This window comes from Plectropomus leopardus, chromosome 3 (genome assembly GCF_008729295.1).
Source record: "Plectropomus leopardus isolate mb chromosome 3, YSFRI_Pleo_2.0, whole genome shotgun sequence".
Lineage (NCBI taxonomy): Eukaryota > Metazoa > Chordata > Actinopteri > Perciformes > Serranidae > Plectropomus > Plectropomus leopardus.
The window spans coordinates 23,258,710-23,271,122 of record NC_056465.1 but is presented as its reverse complement, the minus strand read 5'-3'; the positions used below and the strand labels follow the sequence as shown (position 1 = coordinate 23,271,122).

At 36.9% G+C, this 12,413-nt stretch overlaps 1 protein-coding gene, 1 long non-coding RNA gene and 9 other non-coding genes across 15 annotated transcripts in view; all 11 read right to left on the bottom strand.

Annotated features, from left to right (window-relative positions):
* Positions 1–1,304: 1,304 nt before the first annotated feature.
* LOC121965981 lies at positions 1,305–6,241 on the bottom strand. Of its 2 annotated transcripts, none has more exons than XR_006107543.1 (13): positions 6,203–6,241; positions 5,632–5,675; positions 5,383–5,430; positions 5,154–5,201; positions 4,452–4,501; positions 4,212–4,260; positions 3,962–3,997; positions 3,736–3,773; positions 3,503–3,549; positions 3,271–3,319; positions 2,361–2,412; positions 2,153–2,178; positions 1,305–1,929 (listed from the first exon to the last, which is right to left on the bottom strand). It is a non-coding gene; the product is annotated as an uncharacterized LOC121965981 (long non-coding RNA). The 2 variants fall into 2 exon arrangements; XR_006107542.1 differs by having other exon boundaries at positions 4,452–4,498; positions 6,203–6,240.
* On the bottom strand, positions 2,016–2,090 carry LOC121941434. Its single transcript, XR_006105745.1, has one exon. It is a non-coding gene; the product is annotated as a small nucleolar RNA SNORD47 (small nucleolar RNA).
* Positions 2,254–2,319, bottom strand: LOC121941440. The gene has a single exon (XR_006105751.1). It is a non-coding gene; the product is annotated as a small nucleolar RNA SNORD78 (small nucleolar RNA).
* On the bottom strand, positions 3,617–3,697 carry LOC121941436. The gene has a single exon (XR_006105747.1). It is a non-coding gene; the product is annotated as a small nucleolar RNA snR60/Z15/Z230/Z193/J17 (small nucleolar RNA).
* On the bottom strand, positions 3,840–3,920 carry LOC121941437. Its single transcript, XR_006105748.1, has one exon. It is a non-coding gene; the product is annotated as a small nucleolar RNA snR60/Z15/Z230/Z193/J17 (small nucleolar RNA).
* On the bottom strand, positions 4,068–4,148 carry LOC121941438. The gene has a single exon (XR_006105749.1). It is a non-coding gene; the product is annotated as a small nucleolar RNA snR60/Z15/Z230/Z193/J17 (small nucleolar RNA).
* On the bottom strand, positions 4,328–4,409 carry LOC121941445. The gene has a single exon (XR_006105756.1). It is a non-coding gene; the product is annotated as a small nucleolar RNA SNORD79 (small nucleolar RNA).
* LOC121941442 lies at positions 5,267–5,334 on the bottom strand. Its single transcript, XR_006105753.1, has one exon. It is a non-coding gene; the product is annotated as a small nucleolar RNA SNORD75 (small nucleolar RNA).
* LOC121941443 lies at positions 5,528–5,593 on the bottom strand. The gene has a single exon (XR_006105754.1). It is a non-coding gene; the product is annotated as a small nucleolar RNA SNORD75 (small nucleolar RNA).
* On the bottom strand, positions 5,874–5,954 carry LOC121941435. The gene has a single exon (XR_006105746.1). It is a non-coding gene; the product is annotated as a small nucleolar RNA SNORD74 (small nucleolar RNA).
* Positions 6,242–8,644: 2,403 nt separating the features above from the next.
* osbpl9 (oxysterol binding protein-like 9) overlaps positions 8,645–12,413 on the bottom strand; it is a 41,988-nt gene continuing 38,219 nt past the window's right edge. For all 4 annotated transcript variants that reach the window (XM_042517066.1, XM_042517073.1, XM_042517087.1 and 1 more), the window contains 6 exons: positions 12,298–12,361; positions 12,058–12,198; positions 11,863–11,941; positions 10,841–10,932; positions 10,598–10,733; positions 8,645–10,202 (listed from right to left, as the gene is read on the bottom strand). In XM_042517066.1, coding sequence (XP_042373000.1) covers positions 10,128–10,202; positions 10,598–10,733; positions 10,841–10,932; positions 11,863–11,941; positions 12,058–12,198; positions 12,298–12,361 — 587 coding nt within the window. In that variant the 3' untranslated portion in view covers positions 8,645–10,127. The remainder of the gene's footprint in view (positions 10,203–10,597; positions 10,734–10,840; positions 10,933–11,862; positions 11,942–12,057; positions 12,199–12,297; positions 12,362–12,413) is intronic.

Here is a 12,413-nt window from a genome sequence, read left to right as displayed (position 1 = left end):
GAGGAGATCTTTTTTTACATTTTGTGTATGGCGCGTGCGCACTACTAGCTCCGCCCGTCTTAAAAAAATGGTCTGCCCCTTATAATAGATCCACGGTCTGCCCTCCCCATTTAAAGTCTGTGGTTTCGTTGAAATGCGTTTCCAATTAAGACTGGTTAATTGCATTTTAAAACATTTCCAGCACTACAGTTGCATATAGAAACTGTCCAGGAGCGCAAAAGCAACCTAGATTAAAAAAACATATATGTAAAGCATGGATGTGTTATAAGGAAGTCGGGGCATGGATGTATTATGAGTCGGGGGGACAACTGCGTAATTTCCGGGGACGTCTTTGGGACGTCACGTCCGTTGTAGTGGGCTGGCCAATTAATTGCAAAGAACATGGCTTATTCTTACCTTGTACATTTTGCATTTCCAACAAAGTCAGTGCATAACATTTATTTGCAAAATTATATTATTTCAGGTATGCAGATGTTGAAACTTCTGTGGGCAGGCTGATGAAACGTTAATCCATTTATTTTTGCAGTATAATATCACAATTAACTTTTGGTCTAATTTAAGTTGTCATGTTTTTGATAATTGTAACATCACATATGACTTTACCCCTCAAAGATATAATAGGCGTTTATGGTGATAAAGTCACAAATACTTCGATTATTTTTTTGTTTGTTTTTTTTCTATGGGGAAATTTTTGTCCACAAACAAAATTTTAGGTTCACACCCCTTCTTTCAGTCTTTTGATTGAAAGAAGGGGTGTGATGCAAGACTCTTCTCTCACTCAGGAATAACAAAAAAGGAAACCCCTGATGTTATTTAAATGTTTTTTTTTTGTTTCTGTGTCCTTTTAAAAATAATTTAATATTTTTATTGGTTTTATGTATTTATGTGTATTTTTTTGCATTTCTGCTTTTATTAGATCAGACATGAAAACGCTAGGGTGAAAGGGGGAGAGAGAGGGGATGACTTGCAGCAAAGGACCACAAGCTGGAATTGAACCTGCGGCTGGTAACTTCATGCATCAACAGGATAGCTTTCCAGTGCAGCTTCAGGTCTGTTTTCTATCCAATATTTCACAAACAGCAAATGCTTCAAATCTTAACATCTAACTGACCAAAAAAAAAATATTGGATTTAATATTCCATTTTTTTTTATATATATAGAAAATTAAGCCTTTGCACAATAATGGACCTTTTAGCCACCTCTTAAACAATTGTCAAATTAGGTCACGATAAGGTTTATCTTGCTTTTTTTTTTTTTTTAATGACCACATTGTACTTTTTAAAACATGTGACAACCAGGCGCTGTATTTTTAAAATTTTTATTGACAATTTTGAAAACAATTTCCATGTTCCTGATAGTAATGATACATTGACTTACATTTGAAAAGGACCTTTCTAGTCTCAGAGGCTACCATACAACCGGCTACTCAGTTAATCATTCACACGCAGTCATTTGGGGTTTAATATCTTGCCAAAAACTAATTTTGACCTGCAGACTTCAGGAGGCAGACTGCCGGGCTTCCACTGACCTCTTAACACTTGGGCCAGAGACAGCTGGTGTGTTTGTCAAAAAGCTCAGGTCACCATCCATTAAAGCATCTGAGAAATTTAATTTATTTGGGGCATTTTTCCTTTAAATGTTTTAAATTATGAGTCAATCTATACTAAATACTTACACATAGTAAGCCATTTTCATTTTGGTAAGCCCTTTTCAAAAATACTGCACATCATGTAATAGATGTGCATATATATTTTTTTATTAAACATTTCATGGATTAGTTAAGTTTTTTTGACAGATGGCCCTAAAATGTATCAGTTATGGTCTTTAAAGTTTGTCTCATTTATGAAAGCTTCAACCGGGAGGCTCATGCCCACGTCAGAGTGAGATGTTCGTACAAGGCTTCATCCTCTGGACCAAACGGCTCCACAGCTGCACGTTTGAGGGGAAACAGACAAATCTTTCATTAAAACAAAGTGTGGAAAACTGTGACACAGAACATGTTTAACCAACCACATTGCCTCAGAAAAAAATGGAACGGTAAGGAGTATAATCAAGATTAATCATTTGGCAGAATCTTTTCATCACAGGTAGTGTGGTCAGTATGGAGAAATTTAAAAAAGAAAAATAAAGGTGAAGGACTTTAAATGCTTACCGTGCTCAGTCAGATGCAGGTCTCTCCTGGAAATGGGGGAAAAAACAAAAAACCTTATTACAATTCAGTGACTGATTGACGCAAGAATTTAAGTCACTGGGTTACTCAGTAACAGAAGTGGTCCACATTTAAGTTCAGGTCAGACATTTGTTAAGACATCACTGAACCCATGGTGTTAAACACTTTGTGGGAGGATTTGCTTTCTCACCTCAGCTGTTTTTTGCCGTTTATTGCCATTCTCCAACATCAACAGTCATAACCTGAAGAGACAGAAGAGGGTAAGTTTAATACAATCACCAAACATTAGATGAAGATTAACACACTGACCAGGTCAGCTAGAGCTAATATAACAGACTCCATGGTTTAAAGTCAGTCTTTAACGTCGTCATCACACAGGTCAGTCTACAGGGATCAAGTAAAGGTTTACTAGAACAGCAAACACCATCCAACTAATGTGTGCAGCACTTCAAACCCAGATGAAGCAGAGGTTCAGGGAACAACGGCATCAAGGTAGACCTAAAATTTTGGTATTAGACCCTAAAACCCTCTTGGGGTGCCTGGTGGCTCAGTGGACTGAATGGGTGCCCCATGTATAGAGGCGGTGTCCTCGATGTCCCCTCTCTTTCACGCTCAACTCCCGTCAATAACAGGCAAAAATCCATTTTTAAAAATAAATCAGAAACTCCCATGCAACTTAATACTTACATTTCCACATTTTTATGGAATTATCAAAACATCCACAATTTTAACACTTAAACACGTTTTCCTAACGCAACAGATTAAAACTATTCAAATCTAATTTCAGCTAGCAGGCATAAATAGAGTCAATGCTGGGACCAATGAACAACGTTCGTGATGATAAACAAGTCGTCACTGACACACATTGAAGCCACATTACAAATCGACTACGGAAAATACATTTGCAAATATGTAACGGGACATGAAAGCTTATCTAGAAGATTACTGTTAACAGCTTCATGACAAATGGAAAACACATCATGAAGTTTCATGACTAAGGTTTTTTGACTTTGGAGCATTAACATGTAAGTTTACCTAAATGCCTGCTTCACTGGCCATCTGGGTCTGAGGTGCTTTCAAATGTCAATTTTCAAACTCACCATGTTTGTGTGACATCTTGTCCTCATGACTGTCACAATCCCACATGATCTGCAAGGGGACAATAGTTGTATGTTTATAAATGTGAATACAAAGTAAATTTCTTTATCTAAAAACAATCCAGATCAGACAAAATGACAAAACTTCCTCAACTGGATCAGAGACCTGATTCAAATCCATCATATCTGAATGAAATTAGCTGCACAATGACAAATTTTGTAATGCAATACTTACCAACACACATGGCTGTGAAGATCCTCCGACAGCACAGTTTCACAAATCTGGAATGAACAATAAGACATTTGTTAACGCTGTTTTTAACACTTGAGGTCTAAAGGAAAATTGCTGTTAATACATCAGCTAGGAGCGAAAGACAATAGATAATCTTCACTGTTGATCTGTTGAACTATGCACTCATCATTGTATCAAGCATCATTTAAGATCATCCAACTTCAGCTTCATCTGACCTTCACTTGGCCCTTTTTGTCCTGCCACATGCTTGTTCCTGAAAAAAATAGACAATATATTAGAAATAAATCCAGAGATCTATTAGCCTCATTGGTCATTGAGGCCGACACATCAGCTAGGAGCGAAAGACAATGGATAATCTTCACGGTTAATCTGCTGAACTATGCACTCATCATTGTATCGAGCATCATTTTAAGTCTATGGTATTTCAGCATTTCATCTCACCTTCAGTCGGCTTTTTGCACTGCCACATTCTCGCTCCTGAAACATGGAGAAAATGTTTTTAGAAACCTATCCAGAAATCAAGTGTGCCCACGAGTCGTCACTTAGGCCGACACATCAGCTAGGAGCGAAAGACATCGATAATCTTCATGGTTAAATCTGCTGAACTATGCACTCATCATTGTATCAGACCAGTTTGATTTATAAAAGGGTTTACTATAAAAATAAATAAATAAAAATAAAATAAACTCACCTGTAACTGGTCCGGGATTGTGAACCAGATCCAAGCATCTGAAGACCATCTGCAAATCAAAATGTTAGACATTACTCAAAGTGCACATTTAAAACATGCAGTCACTTCTTAGTTTGCACTGCATCAGTAAAAAGTCATCTTTCACTCTTATTCAGAGAGATTCCCATTGTTTTTTAAACAAGATCATCATTGACAGTTTGTTTGAGGAGAATGCAAAGGTAAAATAATTTTGTGCATTACCTGCTCTGGACGTCACTGAGTGGTCATTTCAACCAACGAAAGCACACCTGCTGAACACGAAATAAAATGAGCAAGAAAACACAATAATCTTGAGCTTGTGCACATCAAGTCATCTGTGCCTCAGATAATTCAACTGGTGGGTTGGAGGTTATCGTCATTCATCTTGTCAAGAGTAGCAAATAAAACATCATAGCAGCACAGGGAGAAAGCGCAGAAGACAGGAGACAGATGCTTCTCTGGGTGTTACCATGTGGAGGGTGCAGCCAATTGCACTTCAGATGTTCTAAGTTTGCAGGAACCAAAACATCAGCATGCTTTTAGAGCCAAAAGCAGAGGTACAGCTGGTTGAAAATGTCAAATTTTTGCTTAATATTTTGTTACCTCACATGGTCATCTCAAACAACCTTGTGTCAATCAAAAAAACTCAAAGATTTTATACAAAATAATCAACATGTATGGAATCATGTGTTGCCAATCCATTTAAGACAAGTAAAACCTATGTATGTTTGTGGAAGTAAACAATGTGCCAAATTGTTTAAAATTATTTCATGCTTACACGTTTAATTGTGGCCTCCTGGAAGGTTTGCCGGCGAGGTAAAGAGATTCAAATGTATTCAAAACCTTAAGTCAAACTAATCACGGACACCTCAGAGAAGCATAAATCCACCTTCACTGCCATTTTAAAGTAAAATCAATCCTTACCTCCTTCAGTGTAATCAGGTGCTTCACGTCTCGTGACTTTGCTGAGACCTGTGGATACACACTTTTTAGTACCATACTGGTCATGAGAAGAGTAAAAGCCAAGCCTGACTTGAAGTCTCAGTGTAAAATTTCTCAGAAACCACTTCTGTCCACTACTCTTACACATAAATCATCACTGACTTCCTGTTAGAGTAAGCAGAATTACTTGTTTAACAAAAAAATAACTTACCGGCAAAGTATTCGATGTCGTTCAAATCTTAGATGCATCACTTTGAACCTGAAGAAACAAAGCATTTTAGTTACACAGCTCATGCACACTGTTCATTTCTTTAAATAAGTGAAGTGGCACAACTAAAATAATTATGCCGTACTTTAACCTCAGTAATGCAGTATCAGAAATCACTTCTGTCCACTACTCTTATAATTAGACATCATTAGTTACATGTTAATTACAGATAATGCAGCTTTGATTCCTTACCATCTCATGTCCACCTTCATTTTGCAGAGATCCTGTCATCAGCCCTGCAACCAAAATAAGGGGAAAATACATTTTAGATTTAACACACTATAATTTAAAATAACCACTCTAACTTTTCTGCATCTAAATCACTTTTGAAACGAATTTAATCCGGAAACAAACTGAACACACAGCAGCTAACAGCGCTCGAGCTGTGCTGCTAGCTCAACACAGACTAGAAATTTACTCATTTTAGGTCTTTTCCCACACGGTCAGAAATGTTGGCATTCTTCACATTGATTCAGATGTCCCTACCAACATTTTTTTCATCATACAGTCATGGGAAAATGCTTTAGAAAAGTGACTAAAAGTAAAAGATTAGCTCGCTGGCTAATTAGCATCTCGGCACGTGGCAGAGGCCTTCTGTTAACGTCTCTGTGCCATGAAGATATTTAAAACCCAAAAACACAGCACAGGCTCAGCAGAATAAATACAGAAAAGGTATTTTACTCCCTGAATAGCAACTAAAATGTCTGTAATTTGATTTAATTCATGCAAGACAGACATATAAGGATAAGAGCATCATATTTACCTACTGTACAGCCGGGAAGTGAGGACAGGCAGCGGGTGCGGGGCCTTTTTATTCAGGATGTCGCACTGGCTGATGGGAGAATAGTTCTGCTGGCGCCCCTGCTGGACATGTGTGTCATTGAAAATCACCCGAAAAATGAAACATCTGTGTTATATTTCATATTTTTTATATTTATAATGTAATATATTATACTCTTATATTTGTATTATATTTCATATCATATTGTATTTTTTGATAATATATTACAATATAATATACTATAATACATTATATCATATTATGTGTGAAATTGTCGTTTTAAGTATTTAAGTATTTACTCATTTAAAGATAGAAATAATATTTTATATGCTGGAGAGGATGTGGAATGATCGGGGATCATAAACATACCTTTTGGGATTGTCCAAAATTGCAGAAATTTGGAGAGAATATAATAATAATAATAATAATAATGATAATAATAATAATAATAATAATAATAATAATAATAATAATAAATAATAATAATAATAATAAAAAAGAGATAACCAACTCAACTTTTTTTGTTGATTTACATTTGAATCCACTGTATTACATGTTGGGATGTATACTGAGAGGCATACTGCCTAATGTGGATAATGGGGATTATTTGTATATCCCAAGAATACTATTATTAATAGTAAAATGATCACTGTTTCCTGGTTGCAGAATGAACCACCCACTGTGAAACGATGGATTAGACCTAGATAGGTGTACATAATGGACAAATGACTGCATAGTTGAAATTGAAAAGAAAAAGAAAAAACAAAAACATTTTTGTGCAGAGGTGGACACCTGTTATTCTGTACCTAACTGAATAGCAGAACACATAGTCCTTTTCCCCTTTTCTTTCCTCTCTCCCATCTTCCCTTGTGCTATAAAAAAATTATCTCCAAAGAACTTTGATTTGTATCTGAAAATGTTGAATGAGCTCTGTTGTATGTCATTAGTGTACTCCTGATATTGAATCAAATCACTTAAAAAAAGAAAAAGACAAAAATAGTATTGTAAAAACACTCAAAATCATTCTCAAGTAAAAGCTAAAAAAGTACTGGCATCAAAATATACTTAAACTAACTAAAAAGAAAAAGTAGCCTTCCCATATTACTGAATTATAATTACTAATACACTAATGAGCTCAAAGTGTTGCAGCTGGTAAAAATGAAGCTCAATTTAATTAGGCTACTTTATATACTGCTGGGTATTTTAATCAATAATAATACATCAATATTTGTTGTTTATTGTAGTGTTAATATTCCAAATCTGAATGAGTTACAATATTTGCCTCCAAAATATAGTGGAGTAAGAAGTATAAAGTATAAGATAGAAATACTCAAGTAAAGCACAAGTTCCTCAAAATGTTGCTTATGTACAGTACTTGAGAACTGAGGAAATTCAATAAAGTAAGCACCAATATCTATTTTTTTTTAACATACTTCATATCTGTCTACTCAAATAATGCTGAATCTAATGTAAGATTTCCTGATGATAAGTTATCCTGATGTCTCTGCCCACAGTTCACTGTGTGTCAGTTGTTTTTGGTGACTTGATTATCTTAAAATTTGTAAGGTAATTAATGTTCAATATCAAGTATAGCAGGACCTGTGTCATTCGCTAATCTTCCTCTGGCCATGTGTTTTAGAGGCAACCAGTGTCAAAATCTAGTTTTAACAAGAAAAAGTGTTTTACTGTGCTTACACAGTGCATTTTTGTTAATACTATTTTGATTAATTGAGCTACTGTAAGCTAATTGACACCAGTTTGTGTTTTTCCAGCATATACTGGTTGTATTTGTATGAATAACAAAGCTGTCATGTAGTCTTTCCTCTCTGAAGACGTCACAAAGTTTGGAGCAACAAGACTTCCTCTAAAATAACCATGACAAAATCCCGCAGGAATAAACTCATGGAGATTTAATATTATGCATCAATAAACAGGAAAATCTGATACAATCAATGGTTATGATCAAAATTAAATAAAAAATACATTTTGATTGCTCTCTATCAGGCGATACTGAGTGATACTGAAATGTATGGCAAGGCCTCGATTCAATATAATTTACAAACACATAACATGGAGGGGAAAAACAGAGTTAAAACTTCAAATTTAGCTCAGACACTGGATTTCATTTGGCTTCTTTAACACTGCATTTCTGCGTGCTTTAGAGGAGGATTAGATTCAACAGCTGCATCTACAAGCATCAAGATTTTTTACCAAGTTTTACATTTGATCTGCATACAGCACCAGGAATATGTTGGTCTTTATTGATCTCCACCAGATTCACTGAAGGTTTTTTGATATTAATTTAAATCAGATTCACACTATATCAATATCTAAAACAGATGATAATCAAATCTTAAACTTTAACCACAAAAAAAAGGGACTCTGTTGTGAGCTTACAACAGCATTGAGAGATATTCTTGGGCATTTTCAGGTGAAAATTGGTTTTTATTTCTGTATTTCATCCAAATATCATTGCATTTTGATCCAACCTATGAAGCTGTAAATAAGAGAACGAATGATGGTTCAATAAAGCAGAGGTGTACAGTAGGATAAATATTGCCCTCTATGTGGTTGTTATCTCAAAAAAAAAAAAAAAAAAAAACATTGGACAAAAAACAAAAAAACATGAAAACTGAACTGGAAGAACAAAATCTGGACTTATAGCAGCACTATGAAACAGCAGCAGTGTTTCAAAAGTCTACTCTGGTTCTTCAATTTGAACTCTCCTCTCCCTCTGACAACACATCAAGGTGATCCACTCTGACATCTTTGGGTTTGGAGAGGACACGGGGACAAAAAAGGGAGACGTCGCAGACTCGTTCCTAGCCTCACATCATGAACCAGCGATCCAGAAAGACAAAAATATGTAAACAATCATTTGTTCATAAATGCCTTCAGGTAACATGGAAACATTGTTTGTTCTCAGTCCAGATGAAAGTCCCTTCAGCCTTTTTTCTAAACCTTTTTGGCATAATGGACACCCATATTTGTCCCATATGATCTCTATATTGCATATATTCCACAAATCGGCGTGTTCAGATACTATGGCTTACGCAGGGCTTTGCTTCTGGAAAACACTTGAGACACAGAACAGAGTGACGGACCACATAGGCGGCAAAGTGAACTTGAAATGGAAACATAACACCAAAAGGGTAAATGGAATGATTCCTAAAGATGTAAAGCCATCAAATTCATATCTTTAAATATTTTACACTATTGCCAGAAAGAAAAAAAATAAACAAAAAGAGCGTTGAAAATAAAAAAAGAATATATATTTATATATCCATCATATGTATATCTATATATAAACAACAGTTACATCTAGTTGCAGGCAAGCGGAGGATGTCTCCCCCGCCCCTTTAAGATTCGTCCCTTCCACCGTTATAAGGCTGTCAGACTCTCGGAGGGGGCAGCAGCTTTCTTTCCTCAGTCACCAGATTCCCTGAGATGTAGAGCGCCGGTTTTATTTGTCTTGTTTGATTTGAACGCCATCAACCACACAGACCTCTGCCCCCTCCCTCCCAAAAAAAGGTTTGTGTCGGGAAACGAGTGCTGCTCTGTGGAGCTGATGAGGGGTGTGGTCAGAGTTGAGAGACGAGACGCGTCGACCTCTCTGCGCTGCCGAGTTTCGTGTTGGCGGGTATCAGTGGCGGTGGAAGTGACATTGCCCAAATAAGGAGAGGAGAAGTTTTCATGTTACATCTTAGATGCTTTTCCATTCGATTTCATTCATTTCCATATAGTTGTTTTACAGTCAAATGCAAAGCTGTGTACATATTCAATCATCAGTCATTCCAAGGCTTGGAAAAAAAGTGGTTTTGCAAAAGAGTTCTTATGAAGACTCTGTTGTGTGTGCATCTCGTTATGCATATGTATGGTGTGTGTTATCAGAGTGTGCGGAGTCTGCTCAGTGCCTCTGAGAGGCTAATCTCTTTAATAGAGGCTCATCGTAGACCCAGCACTCCCCGTCCTCATGGAATAGCTGCAGAAACACACAAGAAATAATAATTATTACACTCAAATATTTAATTCATCCGAAAATAAAACCGAAAGTGATCTGAACATTTCTAACACTGAGCTACCGTGATCACGTTACAAGCAAATGTTCCCCAAATTCATATAAAATTCAGGTATAGTGTGAGCCGCCTTCAATTTCTCTTTATTACGAATGTAAATGAAAGTGCTGAATGTGTATGATCTGTAATCTTGAAAATAATTCAAATTAATCTGTTAAATAAAGATAAAACAAAACAAGAATATACTTTATAAGTAAAGAGATGCATGTTAATGTCTTAGCATTCTGCGAGCTAATAGCGTATTATCACACAGTGTTTGTGTTTGTGTTTTTTCTGGTAGATGAAGAACAGACAGTCTCACCCTTGTCTCCCACTGCTGCTCGTTCTCCTTCCTCTCTCTGGCTTCAGCTCTCTGTTTCTCCTCCAGCCGGTGTTTGGCTTCTGTTGCTGCATCGATGTCTTTCAGCTTCAGGTTCAACGTCACATCTCTCCACAATCTGGTGAATTGAAGTGGTGAAAGTCAAATATAGAAAGAAAGAGTTTGTCTCTGGATCCTGGGTCCCATGATATGCAAGACTACTTAGACACCGGTTTCATTTCTCACCTTCGGGACTCGTAGTCGAGCTGGTCTTCCAGCTTTCTCACTTTCTTCTTAATGATGCCTATCCTCTTAGTGTCTATGAACACGGTGTTCTCCTAGAAACACACACAGAACACATTCATGCATCTATCAATATATTGCTAAACTCTTACCATTAGTGGTTATACCCCTGTGCAATAAATGCCTACATTTTCTTCTTATTGATTAAATTTGACATAATTATTGTCTAAAATCCTATCTGCATAGGACTGGTGTTACCTCAAGACTTGTAAAAAAAAAAAATGTGACTTGTAATATTTGTGGAGGTCATCTGCGATCTTTATACCATGAAAATCTGCCATGTCTGTTATTTGTCAAGTAAGAATTCCACCTCAAATTACCTCCCATGTTTCAACAAGCACAGAGGTAATGTGATAATATAAGTCCTGTCTAAACTGGCATCGCTCTGATTTGGGGCTGTGACTGGTTGTTTTGTTTTCTCTGCATCTTGTTTCCGCCTCTTTCCCGGTTGAGAATTTTAGAGGCTTCATGGCAATCATAAATGAAAATTTGACAGCATTTTGGATGCAGGAGGGTCTTCTCACCACAGAGTACAGAGACCCATCTGCAGCAACCCTAAATCCATCAGATGAGCAAAATCAAGAAAAATGCAGAGATAGATGACGTGCCAATATGGGCAGGATTGGTTCTGTTCGTTTAAAACACAGTTTAAAGAAAAAAGTTAACACTGTACATCACTGCTAGTAGTACTGTGTGGTATTTTTATGTTGTGTAAAGTGGAGTTGTAATTGACTATGCATCATAATGAGGTGATAATGTCAGTTACTTCTAATAAAATATGCTTTGCTTATCAGAAAACACATGAAACACAGACTTAGGGGTTAATATATAAATCATATGAGCTCCCCTGGACATACTAGTCCCATGCGAATAGGACCTAATTTAATAAATACCCTGGAAACCAAAGACAAAAATAAATCACAGAAATGGTGAAAAAAAAAAAAAGAAATACAGGACAGACTCACTCCAGTTGCCCACTTGGCGTACATCACTCCGTTCCATTCGCCTTCAATGGAGCAGAAGGACTTCTTATCATTTGGTGCACTGAAAGAGAAATAGTAAAGAACGGTGGTCTATGTCATTAAAAAGGTCAGGCTCCTTCATCCCGAATAAGTCTTTGAGCTCTTATTTTAAATAGTTTTTATCAGTTTTCATCTTACAAAATCTCAGCGGTGATCCTGTGCTTTTTTCCTCCGTAGAAGGGTTTGGTGTGGAACACGATGTTGGCGCTGTAGCCCGACTTGGAGCAGGAGATGTTGCACTCCCCGCCTAGCTCCACCCACGGCACAGTCAGGATCGACCTGGACAGACAGGATCAGGTCAGTGACGCACATGTTAATGACCAGAGAGACATAATCAAGTGATGAAAGGGACAGACGCAAGGAAACAGTAACACACACCTGCCATATCCGTTAGGGAAGGTGAGGATGTAGTGTTCATCGTGCTCCAAACACGACACACAACCTGAAACAAGACCAGCAAAGAATTATGACAACTATACCACAAAATCGTACTG